The sequence below is a fragment of the Bombina bombina genome, chromosome 2 (assembly GCF_027579735.1).
Source record: "Bombina bombina isolate aBomBom1 chromosome 2, aBomBom1.pri, whole genome shotgun sequence".
In the NCBI taxonomy this organism is placed as follows: Eukaryota; Metazoa; Chordata; class Amphibia; order Anura; family Bombinatoridae; genus Bombina; species Bombina bombina.
Window position 1 is genome coordinate 442,765,491 of NC_069500.1, and position 16,414 is coordinate 442,781,904.

Sequence of the window (16,414 nt, forward strand, 5' to 3'; positions counted from 1 at the left end):
ATAAGTTAGCATTTAGATGACCGGTCATATGTAAGTGAATATCACCATTTTATTATATTGATATTTTTATTTAATACATATAAGTGTATAGTACATTTTATGAGATTTATTTTTATTTAATAAACAATACATTTTTTTCTATACATAGCATTTATTATTATAGATACACCCACTTTTAACCATATCCCCCAGCTGTCAGCGCACGTATACAAACAAACCTATCTTTTGTGTATATCCTTCTCAAACTTGTTATCTGTTTTATGGGAGCAGATTAGTATATGTGCAGGGGTTAGATTTGCGCACCACTTTACATTTCTTTATTTCTTATTCTAAGGAGGTTCATGGCGGATAGCAATGGAGGAGAGGAACTGGTATTAGGAAATTTACTTCTATTATCAAATTTGCTTCATTCCCATGATATTCTGTGTTGAAGAGTTATCTATCTAGATTGTAAGTTTCCATGGGAACAGGGCCCTCAATTCCCTCTGTATTTGTTTGTTAAACTTTGTCTGGTGTATTTTATATTGTATTGTACTGTACTTAGTAATAGCAGACATCCCAACCTCCAAAAACTCATTTTAGGGCGGTGCTCCCCCCCTCACTATACTACCTCACTACGTGCCAACCTCACTATAGTACCTCACTGTACCACCACCTCACTATAGTACCTCACTGTACCACCTCTGTATAGTACCTCACTATACCACCTCTGTATAGTACCTCACTGTACCACCTCACTATAGTACCTCACTGTACCACCTCACTGTACCACCTCTGTATTGTACCTCACTATTGTACCCCCAGCACTCCAATTCAGAATTCCTCAGTGCTCGGATTATGAAATAGTCTAAAATGTTATCACAAAAAGTATGTGAGAAAAAAAAAATACACATCTAAATAAAAAAGACAAGATGAACCTTGCACGTATAAATATATATTACCATCTTATAGCTATAAAGTATGGGAGTCTGCACTATATAAAGTATGGGAGTCTGCACAATATAGAGTATAGGAGTCTCCACAATATAGAGTATGGGAGTCTTCACAGTATAGAGTATGGGACTGAGTCTGCACAATATAAAGTATGGGAGTCTGCACAATATAGAGTATGGGAGTCTGCACAATATAGAGTTTAGGAGTCTGCCCAATATAGAGTTTGGGAGTGTGCACAATATAGAGTTTGGGAGTCTGCAAAATATAAAGTATGGAAGTCTGCACAATATAAAGTATAGGAGTCTGCACAATATAGAGTATGGGAGTCTGCACAATATAGAGTTTAGGAGTCTGCCCAATATAGAGTTTGGGAGTCTGCACAATATAGAGTTTGGGAGTCTGCAAAATATAAAGTATGGAAGTCTGCACAATATAAAGTTTGAGAGTCTGCACAATATAAAGTATGGGAGTCTGCACAATATAAAGTTTGTGAGTCTGCACAATATAAAGTATGGGAGTCTGCACAACTCAACTATATCAGGTCTGCTGCTATGTCTCACACTGCACTAGAGCTCAGGAAGGGGGAGAAAAGAGGAACACAGTAACTATTTACATTGAGCTATAACTGAACAGTGACACTTAGGAGGTAGAAATGAAAATTGCAGTCACAAATTTGATTTTCTCTGGCACCGCTATTTCCGGGAGATTGTGTTTGATTTGCATGTGTCAGGGAGCAGCTTTTTCAATGCAGGAGACTCCTAGAACTTCCGGGAGAGTCGGGATGTCTGTAATAGTTTTTTATTTTTCTCAAGCTCCACTTGAAATGTCTCACATCTCATCCTAGTGCAATTACTGTAAATATAAATACAGTATATATATATTACAGTTAAGTATCTATTTCTGTACATTTAATTACTAATCATTTCCCTTTATTTTCTTTGTTTTCACTTTTTCATAACCTCTCACTATAATTGTATTACAAAAATAGCTCTAAATTTTAAAATCCTTCTCACTGGATCAATTTCTTTTTATTTCTCCTCACAAACCAAAATACAGCGCCTGCAAAATTAAACAGAAATGCTTAGCTATTAAATTGCTGATTAAGTGCATTTTACTGTTTCACTGACTGTGAACTAATAGAGAACCCAATAATTTAAAGGATGTAAGGAACATTTCCTTCCCTCATGTTTAGAGTAGCTCAAGCCAATGAAAGATCTGGTTTTGCTTTTTGTAAGGTACACATTGCTGAGCATACAATACAGTGCACTGTGGATATATTTAATAGGCATTATGTAGCTGTTTGTTTTATGAAAGCAGTTTTTTTACATTAGTTACTATAAATGGATAGTAAAAATGTACTTTTTTGGTAATAGAACTGTCTTAAGTAGTTGCAAGAATTTTGTTACCACAATGTTCTCAGCTGCTTTTTCACTATGAATTTTGTTAATGAACTTTCATAGAATTCCATTTAGTTAACTTCAGCCAGTATGCTCAAGTTAACTACTTTATTTTAATACCATGTTTTATATAACTGGGCTGGTCTTGCTTAAAAATCTCCTGATTATTTTGAATTGAATTGGGAATGTGTTCACAGAAAAGAACTATGTGCAGACACAGTTCCCAGGTGGAGTGAGGCAGCATGTGATGATGTAATTTAATATTACTGTAGTAATCACTTGGGTAGCCCCACCCCCTTCTCTTTTGTAACCAATTGGGAGATAGCAGGGCTTGTCTGTCATCCTGGATGGATAAGTCCTGGATGTTTTTAATAAGCCATGGGGTTAGGAAGCAGATGTCTTATGACCTCCTACAGTTGCAGGCATGAGCGAGTCTGTACAGAAAGGGACACAAAGCTGCATTCACAGCTTTATAAACTGAGCCCTATTTTTCCTTGAATTTATAAAGGGAAGACCATGCATAAAATGATTGAGTAAAAATGATGCACGTGCTTTGCTTCTCAATAGGATAATGCAGCTAATGCAACTTTGTAAATAGTTTTTGTGAATCTTACACAAATAGGGGAGTTATATCCTTGTATATTTTATTGCTGTACTTTGCACATATAAGGCAGACATTGAGAACAACACACAGGGGTATTCTGAATGGCATGACGTTTTTAAAAGCATAGCAGAGACATTACTTAATACATATGTGAAAGTAAATGCCTTTATTTATTATCCTGGTTATACTAGTTCATACAAAGAAGTGTTTTTCATTAGTAGTTTATTTAAAGGGACAGCCTACACCAGAATTTTTATTGTTTAAAAAGATAGATAATCCCTTTATTACCCATTCCCCAGTTTTGCATAACCAACACAGTTATATTAATATACTTTTTACTTCTGTGATTACCTTGTATCTAAGCCTCTGCAGACTGCCCCCTTATCTCAGTGCTTTTGACAGACATGCAGTTTAGCCAACCAGTGCAGACTCCTAAATAACTCCACGGGAGTGAGCACAATGTTATCTATATGACACACATGAACTAGTACTGTCTAACTGTGAAAAACTTTCAAAATACTCTGAGCTAGGAGGCGGTTTTCAACGGTTTAGAAATCAGTTTGAGACTACCTAGGTTTAACTTTTCAAAAATACCACCAAGGGAACAAAGCAAATTTGATGATAAAAGTAAATTGAAAAGTTGTTTAACCCTTTGAGTGCTAATGACGGCTCAGAGCCGTCATGAGCACTCTCCCACCTTGAGGGAGATCTGGGGGCTCCTAACTGCTCCTACCCCGGCGATCGTGCCTGTAGAGTGACAGGCATCACCGGGGCTTCACGTGATGCGCGGTGACGTCACACGCAATAACGTGATGACGTCACCGTGCAACTTTATTTATACTTAACAATGTTAAGTATAGGAGGAGGGGGCATGCTGCTTAGAAGCCTGTATCTCAGGCATCTAAGCAGCTACAGACCCCCAAGACCCACTGTTGGAAAGGTAATCGCCTAACCTTTCCAACAGTGTAAGTCTTGGGGGTCTGTAAAAAAAAAAAAAAGTTAAATTTTTTTTTTTCAAAAAATAATTTCTTTTAAAAAAAAACATAGAAAATATTAGCACCCAGGTGGAAAAGTGCTTAGCACTCAAAGGGTTAAAATTGCATGCCCTATCTAAATCATGAAAGTTTACTTTTGACTAGATTGTCCCTTTAATTGTAAAGAACAATACTAATTAAATCAAGTTTTAATAAATAAAAAACATATATACATACATATGCTAGTAGACGGCACTCACTGAGTTTGTGTGTAGAATCAAATCAATTCCTTTCCCTGAAACATAACATTCTATGCATTAAAGGAATTGATTTGATTCTACACACAAACCCAGTGAGTGCCATCTACTAGCATTACTTTGTTTGTTTACAGCATTCTGGCACCCTGGTAAATGCATCCATTTCTGTTTGAGAGAGTGCACTTCAAAATACTTCATTATATGGGTAGGCAGTGAAACAGCCAGTTGGTGTGCCATTAAATATGTCATGGTGAGGAAACTGGTTCCTAACCACTTAAGTGCTAATGTTTAAGTGCAGATTATGACCATGGCCGCAGGGATAGGAAAGGTGTCCGTACACGTACACTGGTGTCCGTGACTAGCCCTTGCAGTGTCCGCCACAACCTTAGTATATCTTTTCTTTCTGATTAAATAACAGGAATAAAAAAATCTGTAGTGTGAATAAAGTTAGTGGCTTGTCAAGAGACTGCTAGCGATATTGGGTGATAAGTTATGGAATAAATAAAGCCTGCGTGAAATACTGGATGTGTATCTGCATTTGTATAATAACACCCAGATCTATATAATGACACAGTAGTGACACTGGCACATGCGTATAGCCAGCCAAGGGCTGGTTATAGGGTCAGTGGTATCTGCATCAGTATAATAACACCCAGCGCTATATAATGACACAGTAGTGACACTGGCACATGCGTATAGCCAGCCAAGGGCTGGTTATAGGGTCAGTGGTATCTGCATCAGTATAATAACACCCAGCACTATATAATGACACAGTAGTGACACTGGCTCTTGCGTATAGCCAGCCAAGGGCTGGTTATAGGATCAGTGGTATCTGCATCAGTATAATAACACCCAGCGCTATATAATGACACAGTAGTGACACTGGCTCTTGCGTATATCCAGCCAAGGGCTGGTTATAGGGTCAGTGCTATCTGCATCAGTATAATAACACCCAGCGCTATATAATGACACAGTAGTGACACTGGCTCTTGCGTATAGCCAGCCAAGGGCTGGTTATAGGGTCAGTGGTATCTGCATCAGTATAATAACACCCAGTGCTATATAATGACACAGTAGTGGCACTGGCTCTTGCGTATAGCCATCTTTTCTTTCTGATTAAATAACAGGAATAAAAAAATCTGTAGTGTGAATAAAGTTAGTGGCTTGTCAAGAGACTGCTAGCGATATTGGGTGATAAGTTATGGAATAAATAAAGCCTGCGTGAAATACTGGATGTGTATCTGCATTTGTATAATAACACCCAGATCTATATAATGACACAGTAGTGACACTGGCACATGCGTATAGCCAGCCAAGGGCTGGTTATAGGGTCAGTGGTATCTGCATCAGTATAATAACACCCAGCACTATATAATGACACAGTAGTGACACTGGCTCTTGCGTATAGCCAGCCAAGGGCTGGTTATAGGATCAGTGGTATCTGCATCAGTATAATAACACCCAGCGCTATATAATGACACAGTAGTGACACTGGCTCTTGCGTATATCCAGCCAAGGGCTGGTTATAGGGTCAGTGCTATCTGCATCAGTATAATAACACCCAGCGCTATATAATGACACAGTAGTGACACTGGCTCTTGCGTATAGCCAGCCAAGGGCTGGTTATAGGGTCAGTGGTATCTGCATCAGTATAATAACACCCAGTGCTATATAATGACACAGTAGTGGCACTGGCTCTTGCGTATAGCCAGCCAAGGGCTGGTTATAGGGTCAGTGGTATCTGCATCATTATAATAACACCCAGCGCTATATAATGACACCGTAGTGACACTGGCTCTTGCGTATAGCCAGCCAAGGGCTGGTTATAGGGTCAGTGGTATCTGCATCAGTATAATAACACCCAGCGCTATATAATGACACAGTACTGACACTGGCACATGGGTATAGCCAGAGGAGGGCTGGTTATAGGATCAGTGGTATCTGCATCAGTATAATAACACCCAGCACTATATAATGACACAATAGTGACACCGGCACATTGGTATAGCCAGAGGAGGGCTGGTTATATAATCAGTGGTATCTGCATCAGTATAATAACACCCAGCACTATATAATAACACAGTACTGACACTGGCACATGGGTATAGCCAGAGGAGGGCTGGTTATATAATCAGTGATATCTGCATCAGTATAATAACACCAAGCACTATACAAAGACACAGTAGTGACACTGGCTCATGGGTATAGCCAGAGGAGGGCTGGTTATATAATCAGTGGTATCTGCATCAGTATAATAACACCAAGCACTATACAAAGACACAGTAGTGACACTGGCTCATGGGTATAGCTAGAGGAGGGCTGTTTATAGGATCAGTGGTATCTGCATCAGTATAATAACACCCAGCACTTTACAAAGACACAGTAGTGATACTGGCTCATGGGTATAGCCAGAGGATGGCTGGTTATAGGATCAGTGGTATCTGCATCACTATAATAACACCCAGCACTATATAATGACACAGAAGTGACGCTGGCTCATGGGTATAGCCAGAGGAGGGCTGGTTGTAGAATCAGTGGTATCTGCATCAGTATAATAACACCAAACACTATAAAATAATGTTTTTAATTTCAAATGTACCCTTTCACTATGGTCTGTACTTTGGAAAATGTCTGCCACAGCCTTTGTCTGTGCCTATCCCTGACCATGGGGTAGATTTATTATGCAGCGATTGCTGGATTCTACGCCCATCGTTTCAGGCTCGGGAAATGCTTGTGCAATGATAAATGCGGACAGCTATAGATAATTCTACCCCTATGTGTCATCTGAGTAGGAGGACATTTTCAGAGCTAATTGCAGCCCCATTTGCACTTACTAGGGAGTACAACATGACCAAGTATTATCAGGTTGCTGGGGGAATCCGGAGATGCCAGTGACATCACGGGCTGGAAATGACGGGTGGGTAGGGGTAAGTACTCAAACCCCTTCATCTCAGATACCTTATGCTCATGAAACTCTCAAGACCCACAATTTGAAAGGCAATTGCCTGCTCTTTCAAAAGCTGTTTGTATTGGGGATATGAACTGAAAGCACAATTAAAACAAAATAAATAAATCGCTAATTACACACAATTGGACAAAAAGTTTAACATTAGAAACTAAAATAAATGTTACAGCGGAAACAAAAATAAATAATAGAAAAATTATTTTTTTAATTTTTAAATGATTCATTTATAATTATAACCCTTTTTATTAATTATTGCCTTTCAAATAAATAGAAATCTTTTAAAGTGTATGGCAATTTTTTGTAATGGCGGTTGAAATGCTTTGGCATGTTTGAATGAAAATAATTTTAAATTTGCACATATTTTCCTTGCGTATGTAGAAAACAATTTGGCCATGATCACAGAATGAAAAATAAAACATAAATTGAGTTTAAATGATCATGCTCTGCTAGATTAGAAAAATCCAAGTATCCTTCATGGATATGAGAAGATTCCTTGCTAAAATGTAAGAAATGAAATTTGAAACGTGTAGACATTCACAAGACCGTGCAATATAGAATCTTGGCCTGAGGCCCTTGGCTCAATCAGGCAGCAAATACTGCAAAGCATCTGTTTTAGTTTTGTTTTGTTTTTAACATCTATTTCTTGTCATCTTTATTTCTCACTTATTTAGTATGACTTAATATCTATATTTATTTTAGCTTGATACCATTTGTAACATTTATTTAAAAAAACAAACAAACATACGTGGCACATTTCACTGTTGTGGTACACGAACAGCAACACAAACATGGAGGCTTATGGCGTTGTATGTGACGGTCTATGTCTAAAGAACTGTTAGAATGGAGACCAATGTTACCTGTTCTTTCTCTTGTAAGGTGTATCCAGTCCACGGATCATCCATTACTTGTGGGATATTCTCCTTCCCAACAGGAAGTTGCAAGAGGACACCCACAGCAGAGCTGCTATATAGCTCCTCCCCTAACTGCCATATTCAGTCATTCTCTTGCAACTCTCAACAAAGATGGAGGTAGTAAGAGGAGAGTGGTAAAATATTTAGACGACATCCTGATACAGGCATCAAATCTCCAAATTGCCAAGTCCCATACGGACATAGTTCTGTCAGTCTCCTTCCTGATGGAGTCCAGGTTATCAAAACTTCTAAATTCTTGCCGTGTTCTCCATTCTATTCCGCGCCCTTTGGTGGTTCAGTTCATGGAGGTAATCGGCTTAATGGTAGCGGCAATAGACATTGTTCCGTTTGCGCGCCTACATCTCAGACCGCTGCAACTATGCATGCTCAGTCAGTGGAATAGGGATTAAACAGATTTGTCCCCTCTACTAAATCTGGATCAAGAGACCAGAGATTCTCTTCTCTGGTGGCTATCTCGGGTCCATCTGTCCAAAGGTATGACCTTTCGCAGGCCAGATTGAACAATTGTAATGACAGATGCCAGCCTTCTAGGTTGGGGTGCAGTCTGGAACTCCCTGAAGGCTCAGGGATCATGGACTCAGGAGGAGAAACTCCTCCCAATAAATATCCTGGAATTGAGGGCAATATTCAATGCTCTTCAGGCTTGGCCTCAGTTAACAACCCTGAGGTTCATCAGATTTCAGTCGGACAACATCACAACTGTGGCTTACATCAACCATCTAGGGGGAACAAGGAGTTCCTTAGCGATGTTAGAAGTCTCCAAAATAATTTGCTGGGCAGAGAAACACTCTTGCTACCTATCAGCGATCCATTTCCCAGGTGTAGAGAACTGGGAGGCGGAATTTCTAAGTCGTCAGACTTTTCATCCGGGGGAGTGGGAACTCCATCCGGAGGTGTTTGTTCAATTGATTCATCGTTGGGGCGAACCACAACTGGATTTCTTGGCGTCTCGCCAGAACGCCAAGCTTCCACCGTTTCCTCTGCTCTCTCGACTGATTGCCAAAATCAAGCAGGAGAGAGCATCAGTGATTTTGATAGCGCCTGCGTGGCCACGCAGGACCTGGTATGCAGACCTAGTGGACATGTCATCCTTTCCACCTTGGACTCTGCCTTTGAGACGAGACCTTCTACTTCAAGGTCCTTTCAATCATCCAAATCTAATTTCTCTGAGACTGACAGCATGGAGATTGAACGCTTGATTTTATCAAAGCGTGGCTTCTCCGAGTCTGTCATTGATACCTTAATACAGGCACGAAAGCCTGTTACTAGGAAAATCTACCATAAGATATGGCGTAAATATCTTTATTGGTGTGAATCCAAGAGTTACTCATGGAGTAAGATTAGGATTCCCAGGATATTATCTTTTCTCCAAGAGGGTTTGGAGAAAGGATTATCAGCTAGTTCTTTGAAGGGACAGATCTCTGCACTGTCTATTCTTTTGCACAAGCGTTTGGCGGATGTTCCAGACGTTCAGGCATTTTGTCAGGCGTTGGTTGGAATCAAGCCTGTGTTTAAACCTGTTGCTCCCCCATGGAGCTTAAATTTGGTTCTTAAGGTTCTTCAAGGGGTTCCGTTTGAACCTCTTCATTCCATAGATATCAAGCTTTTATCTTGGAAAGTTCTTTTTTTGATGGCTATTTCCTCGGCTCGTAGAGTCTCCGAGTTATCTGCTTTACAATGTGATTCTCCTTATCTGATCTTTCATGCAGATAAGGTAGTTCTGCGTACAAAACCTGGGTTTTTGCCTAAGGTGGTATCTACTAAGAATATCAATCAAGAGATTCTTGTTCCATCATTGTGTCCTAATCCTTCTTCAAAGAAGGAACGTCTTTTACATAATCTGGACGTGGTTCGTGCTTTAAAGTTTTACTTACAAGCTACTAAAGATTTTCGTCAAACATCTGCTTTGTTTGTTGTTTACTCTGGACAGAGAAGAGGTCAGAAGGCTTCGGCAACCTCTCTTTCTTTTTGGCTAAGAAGCATAATCCGCTTAGCCTATGAGACTGCTGGACAGCAGCCTCCTGAAAGGATTACAGCTCATTCTACTAGAGCTGTGGCTTCCACTTGGGCCTTTAAAAATGAGGCTTCTGTTGAACAGATTTGCAAGGCGGCGACTTGGTCTTCGCGTCATACTTTTTCCAAATTCTACAAATTTGTTACTTTTGCTTCTTCGGAGGCTATTTTTGGGAGAAAGGTTTTACAGGCAGTGGTACCTGCCTTGTCCCTCCCTTCATCCGTGTACTTTAGCTTTGGTATTGGTATCCCACAAGTAATGGATGATCCGTGGACTGGATACACCTTACAAGAGAAAACACAATTTATTTATGCTTACCTGATAAATTTATTTCTCTTGTGGTGTATCCAGTCCACGGCCCGCCCTGTCATTTTAAGGCAGGTCAAAATTTTAGATTAAACTACAGTCACCACTGCACCCTATGGTTTCTCCTTTCTCGGCTTGTTTCGGTCGAATGACTGGATATGGCAGTTAGGGGAGGAGCTATATAGCAGCTCTGCTGTGGGTGTCCTCTTGCAACTTCCTGTTGGGAAGGAGAATATCCCACAAGTAATGGATGATCCGCGGACTGGATACACCACAAGAGAAATAAATTTATCAGGTAAGCATAAATTGTGTTTTTTATTGATAAGTATTTTTTCCTCTAAAGTGCACCTGGAGTATTTAGCAAATAGACCACATGGGACCTAGTAATGTTGCTTAAAACAATAGTAAAACTATAGTAAAACTATAGTAAAATATGAAATGGACATAAAACACATTTATTTGCCTCAATAAATTGTGTTTTTCCCTATTTCTAATTTAATTTTAAGTTCAGACTTCAGAAGCCAAATTAAGCTACATTCTAGATAATGAATGTTGATCAAGGCAACAAATTATTTACACATATGTCCTTAAAGGGACAGGAAAGCCAAAATTAAGCTTCCATGGTTCAGATAGAGGTTGCAATTTTGAGACTTTCCTATTTACTTCGGTTATCAAATGTACTTTATTCTCTTGGTATCCTTTGTTGAGAAGAATACCTAGATAGGCTCAGGAGCAGCAAAGCAGTACTGGGAGCTAGCTGATGATTGGTGGCTACAGACAGATGTCTCTTGTCATTGGCTCACCATGTATATTCAGTAGTGCATTGCTGCTCTGTAGCTGACTTTAACTATGTATTTATCCCATTTGCAAAGTAAAACATTTTTATAAATAAAAAAATAAATAAACTTGTATTGCTAGACGTACATTTTGCTAACAAAATCACATCTTTTTATGTATACATTTTGCCATGCAGTGCTTTAATTGCTGATATATACTATCCATGTATAAAATGAGTTTGATGTATCTTTAAAGAAATAAGGAGCCTGCAAATGTTCTATCTTGAAAATATAATAGTTAGGGTAGGTTAATTAATAATTTAATTCTACAGGTAAGTTTAAATTTATTATAAGATAGGGATGTTGTAATTTTAATGTAAAGTTAGCGGATTGTTAGGTTAAGGGGTTAATAGCTTAATTTAGTTTATGGCGATGTGGGGGGGCTGGCGGTTTAGGGGTTAATAGGTTTAGTAAGTGGTAGTGATGTGGGAGGCCAGGGGTTTAGGGGCAAATACATTTATTTAGTAGCGGTGGGGTCCGGGATAGGGGTTAATACTTTTATTTAGTTGCGGTGTGGTCCGGGTGTGGCGGGATAGGGGTTAAGCATTTTAGTATAGTGGCAGTGTTTAGTGACAGGGTATAAATAAAGTTGGTTAAAAGCCGAATAGCAGCGAGATCGATGACTGCTAATTAACAACAGTCCGCTGCTCATCGCCCCGTAGTTGGTGCGTGGCTTTTTGCCGGATTTTTTAATACATATGGAGATCTTATTCAGGTCCGCAGCCGCGATGTTAGGTGAGCGTATTGGTGCTGTCGAATGCAAGAAAGTTGACGGCTTGATAGATAGGCCTCTAAGTGGGTTAATTATTTTTTTTTTCTCTTTGGACTAGTAGCTTTATTTCCCCTTAAATGGATAACTATAGTGATACACTTTCTTTGTATTATTTTTTCATCCGACTGCAATAGCCCTAAAATACTGTGTTTTTGTATTGCCTTGGTTTGTCTTTCTTGCTACACACCTATTCGTTATAATCTCCAACAAATTCCATTAATATATAGTTAATTTTCCTGCATGAACTATCTATGAAAATAAAAATGTATGTTTATCTGCACTAAAAAAATACAGTTTATATTCTTGTATAAATAAACACACACAAATAACCCTTAGCAATTGTATTTTTCAAGGTAGCTAAAAAATAATTTCTATTCCCTTTAGGATTAAGCACCGATTTAGTGCTTCTTTATTTTTCAAATACTGATATTTTTTTTTTATTTCTTTGCAAATGAAATGTTTCTAGATTTTAAGACGGAGCTTTGATGAAAATGGTTTGACTGAACTGAAAACTGCTCTTAACCTTGAGATTGTGTAACTTCAAGAAAGAGCCAATTCATTCTCCCATTAAGAAATGTACAGACGGCAAATGTGCACATGGTTCTTGGGAGAGGAGAAATGCTAAGCATGTATTTAAATAGACCATCTGTCTTTTTCTCTTTAAACATCTAGGAGGTTATGCATCAAAATAAATCATATACCCAAGTGACAAAGCTACAGAAGTTCAGTAACATTTTCTACATTTCTTTATAGGGAAACAATATAAACAACACCACTGTTTTTGCTGTTTTCATGACCCTCTCTCGGAACATCAGGGGCCGATTTCCACTTTTTTTATCATGTGCCATAAGTTAAGACTTAAGAGGCTCTCCTGTTTGCATAGAACTTCACCCCATGTTTTATATGCTGCAATAAGATGTTCAGGACTTCCTTGCCATTGGCATCTCTGTCCACTACTCTGCTTATTTTATAATATGTATCACTCCCATTTTGTTCCCCTGGTAATGGACATACTTTACATTATGTTGTTTTTTTTTTAATGTTGAATTTACTTATTCAATGGCCACTTGGGAATGTTAAAGTTTTAATTGGGCCTTAACATACTGCCTGATTTTTGTATACAAAATCCCATTTTAATGTCATACTGCCACATTATATAATGCTATGTTTAAATACCAGATCTCTTATTTTCTTGGTTGATCCTGCTTAGTACATACATTATTCTCAGGGTATCTCACAAAATGTGTTCCCTGTTTTCTTCCTCTAAGGAAAGATGTTTCATCTTATTCTATTAGATAAACAACTCAACCATGGTAGTTTACTATGCCAATGACAGCTACCAAATAAATAACCCTGAGATGTCCCACTCAGCTCCTTGAAGGCCACAATTATTCCCAAATTTCAAAATATTTTTGTCATCTTGTTATTTTAAACGTGTTTATGGGCCATGAAGACTGAGATTGGATGTTTTTAGATGTATTTGTGCCTATTGTTAGTCTCAATAAATCAATGTTTTTGCCAAATGACACTAATTGCTTTCTAATAATGAAATTAAGGTTTCATATGGACTAACATTGCAGCCAGATATACAATAAAAAATGTACTGCTAGTAATCTAAAAAAAAAGTTCTTAACATAAAGGTAGCATTGTAAGGAAAAGGTGATAAAGAGATATGGTGGAAGAAGGAATACTTTAAAGGGACATTAAACTGCTGGGTACAACTACAATAAAACGGTTACTACTCACCATGCTAATATTTTTTTCTCCTGTACCTGCAGCTCTCTTTAAAACTGTTCTCTTATTTTAACTCATTACAGAATCCAGTTCAAGTCCATAAATTGTTGTCCTATATTTTTGTTTCCTATACAAGAATGTCCAAGGCAGTATTGGGGCCCAGACTGCAAAGAAAAGTGTGCGTGCCACCCTCATGGCCACTGTGATGATGTCATTGGTCAATGCACCTGCAACCCAAACCGCTGGGGACCCAACTGTGAGAATGCCTGTCTGTGCAAACATGGGAAATGTGACCAAGAGACCGGGAAATGTACCTGCGAACCAAATTGGTGGGGTCCTCAATGTTCAAGTGCTTGCTACTGCAGCACCAACTCTCAATGTGACCAGGCCACGGGGAGGTGCATTTGCCAGCCAGGATGGTGGGCCAGAAGCTGTAACAACCAGTGTTCATGCAACAATTCTCCTTGTGAACAAATGACAGGTCGCTGCTTGTGCAGGGAGCGGTTGTGGGGCTTACGCTGTGAACGTATGTGTCAGTGTTTAAAAGGGAAGTGCAATCAGGTTGATGGAACTTGTACCTGTGAGCCAGGTTATAGAGGCAAGTTTTGCCGAGAGCCTTGTCCAGCTGGATATTATGGACTAGGTTGTAAAAGACGGTAAGGAGACAGACAAGTTGAATTAATATGTAGTACGGATGATAATACAGTTTTTTTAAAAAAAATATTTTAATAAAGATATTCTTCTATAGCAATGTATAAGTGGGCATTAGCAATGTATAAGTGGGAGGAAAATCATTTTGCTATTTTAATGAGTGCATTACATAACTATACATCCATAACAGTGTAGATTAAAAGTGTCTGTCTATTCATACAATGGACCAAGGTTATTTATTATCCAATAGCTCTAGCTTGTGTCTACTATTTTCATTATGTTTTAACATTTATAGCCTTTAATTCAGATAAGATGTCTATTATCATCTGTATTTCTATTAATGTGTTGTTGAATACAGTGATCTATTATATATGCTTAATGCATCTGAACATCATTACACAGTTATAAAACATATATTAAAGAATAGGTATTCCAAGAAACTCTAGTTTTATTATTTGTCAATAATATGCAAATATAAATGACTTCCTAGAAACACTCAGCGTGGTCGGTAAAACTGAATCTATTTGCTTTTGGTTTCCTGCTTTGTATCCTAACCTTTTCAATACCTGTGTCTTCTAAACTTTGTAAAAGATGTATGATTTTACTGTATGCTTCCTTTTAGATGCGGTCAGTGTAAAGAACAGCAGCCTTGCACCATAGCTGATGGTAGGTGCATTGCATGTGCCCCAGGGTGGAATGGAACAAAATGCGACCAGCCCTGCTCGCCAGGGTTCTATGGTGAAGCTTGTGAGAAAGTGTGCCCACTATGTAAAGATGGGCACACCTGCAACCACATCAATGGCAAGTGCTCACACTGCAATGCTGGCTGGATCGGTGATCGGTAAGATTCTTTTTGCTACTTCTGAAAAAAGAAAACCCCAGAAAAGACATAAAACTATCAGGGATAACATACATCTGTATCCTACAATAACTGGCCAGCATGGAAGCATGCTGGTAGTGTGATTTTAAACTAGTGTATAATTTAACCCTTTCACTACCAGGAATTTCAGAAAAACCTGCCCAAAATACTGAATTTTTTAAGCATTTTTATTATCACTCCGTTTAAACAGAAGTAGAGTCTTGTTTTTTTTTCTTTACCTATCAAAACTATATATATATATTTTTATATATATATATATATATATATATATATATATATATATATATATATATATATATATGTGTGTGTAGATATCCCAAGGTATTGATCTAGGCCCATTTTGGTGTATTTAATGCCTCTATTTCGCTGTCAAATGTGATCATATTAAAAAAAACTTTTTTTTTTTTTTTTTACAAATTTTAGGTTTCTCACTGAAATTTTTTACATAACGCTTGTGTAGTCATACCACTAATGGTTGTAAAAGCTTTTCCGGGGTCCCCTTTTTTCAGAATGGCTTTGCCATTGCTTTTTTGTAATTAGAAGGCCGCTAATTGCAGCTGCACACCACACTTCTAATATCACTGGCAGTGAAGTGGTTAATTAGTTAGCTAGCAAGGGTAATATTGTAGTGTAGGTATTATCCTACCATCTGCCACCTCCTACCAAACTGATCCCATCTGATCCCTCCCAACCAGCTCTCTTCCCGCCACCCCCCATTGGTCACCACCTTCTTAGGTAGTGGCAGACAGTCTTCCGTTATGCAGTTTGAAAGCATTTTTTTTTTTTTGCAGTGTAGGGATCCCTCCTCAACCCTCACACCTCCCTGATCCCTCCCAAACAACTCTCTATCCCTCCCCCCTTTCACTAGTAGTAGCCATATTAGGTACTGGCAGCTGTAATTTTATTATTTTTAAAATGTATTTATTAATAAAAATGGTTTTCTGTAATGTAGGGATCCCCACTCGCCCTCCAAGGGATCGTTCATAGGGAAACCCTTCTCCTGTCATAACACTTTTCTGTAGCATAGTGATGATCCCTCCTCATTCCTCACCAAATCTTTTTGCTGTGGCATAGGGAACCCTCCCTCCCCCCTCCCGCAATGCACCGCCCACCCGCCTCCTGCCTTTCCTCCCACACCACCCATGGCATCACCACAAGC

At 38.7% G+C, this 16,414-nt stretch overlaps 1 protein-coding gene across 1 annotated transcript in view; it reads left to right on the forward strand.

Moving 5' to 3' along the window:
* Positions 1-16,414, forward strand: part of SCARF2 (scavenger receptor class F member 2) — a 401,315-nt gene that overhangs the window by 197,081 nt on the left and 187,820 nt on the right. Inside the window, exons 4-5 of the mRNA XM_053702070.1 lie at positions 13,861-14,380; positions 14,998-15,216. Coding sequence (XP_053558045.1) covers positions 13,861-14,380; positions 14,998-15,216 — 739 coding nt within the window. The remainder of the gene's footprint in view (positions 1-13,860; positions 14,381-14,997; positions 15,217-16,414) is intronic.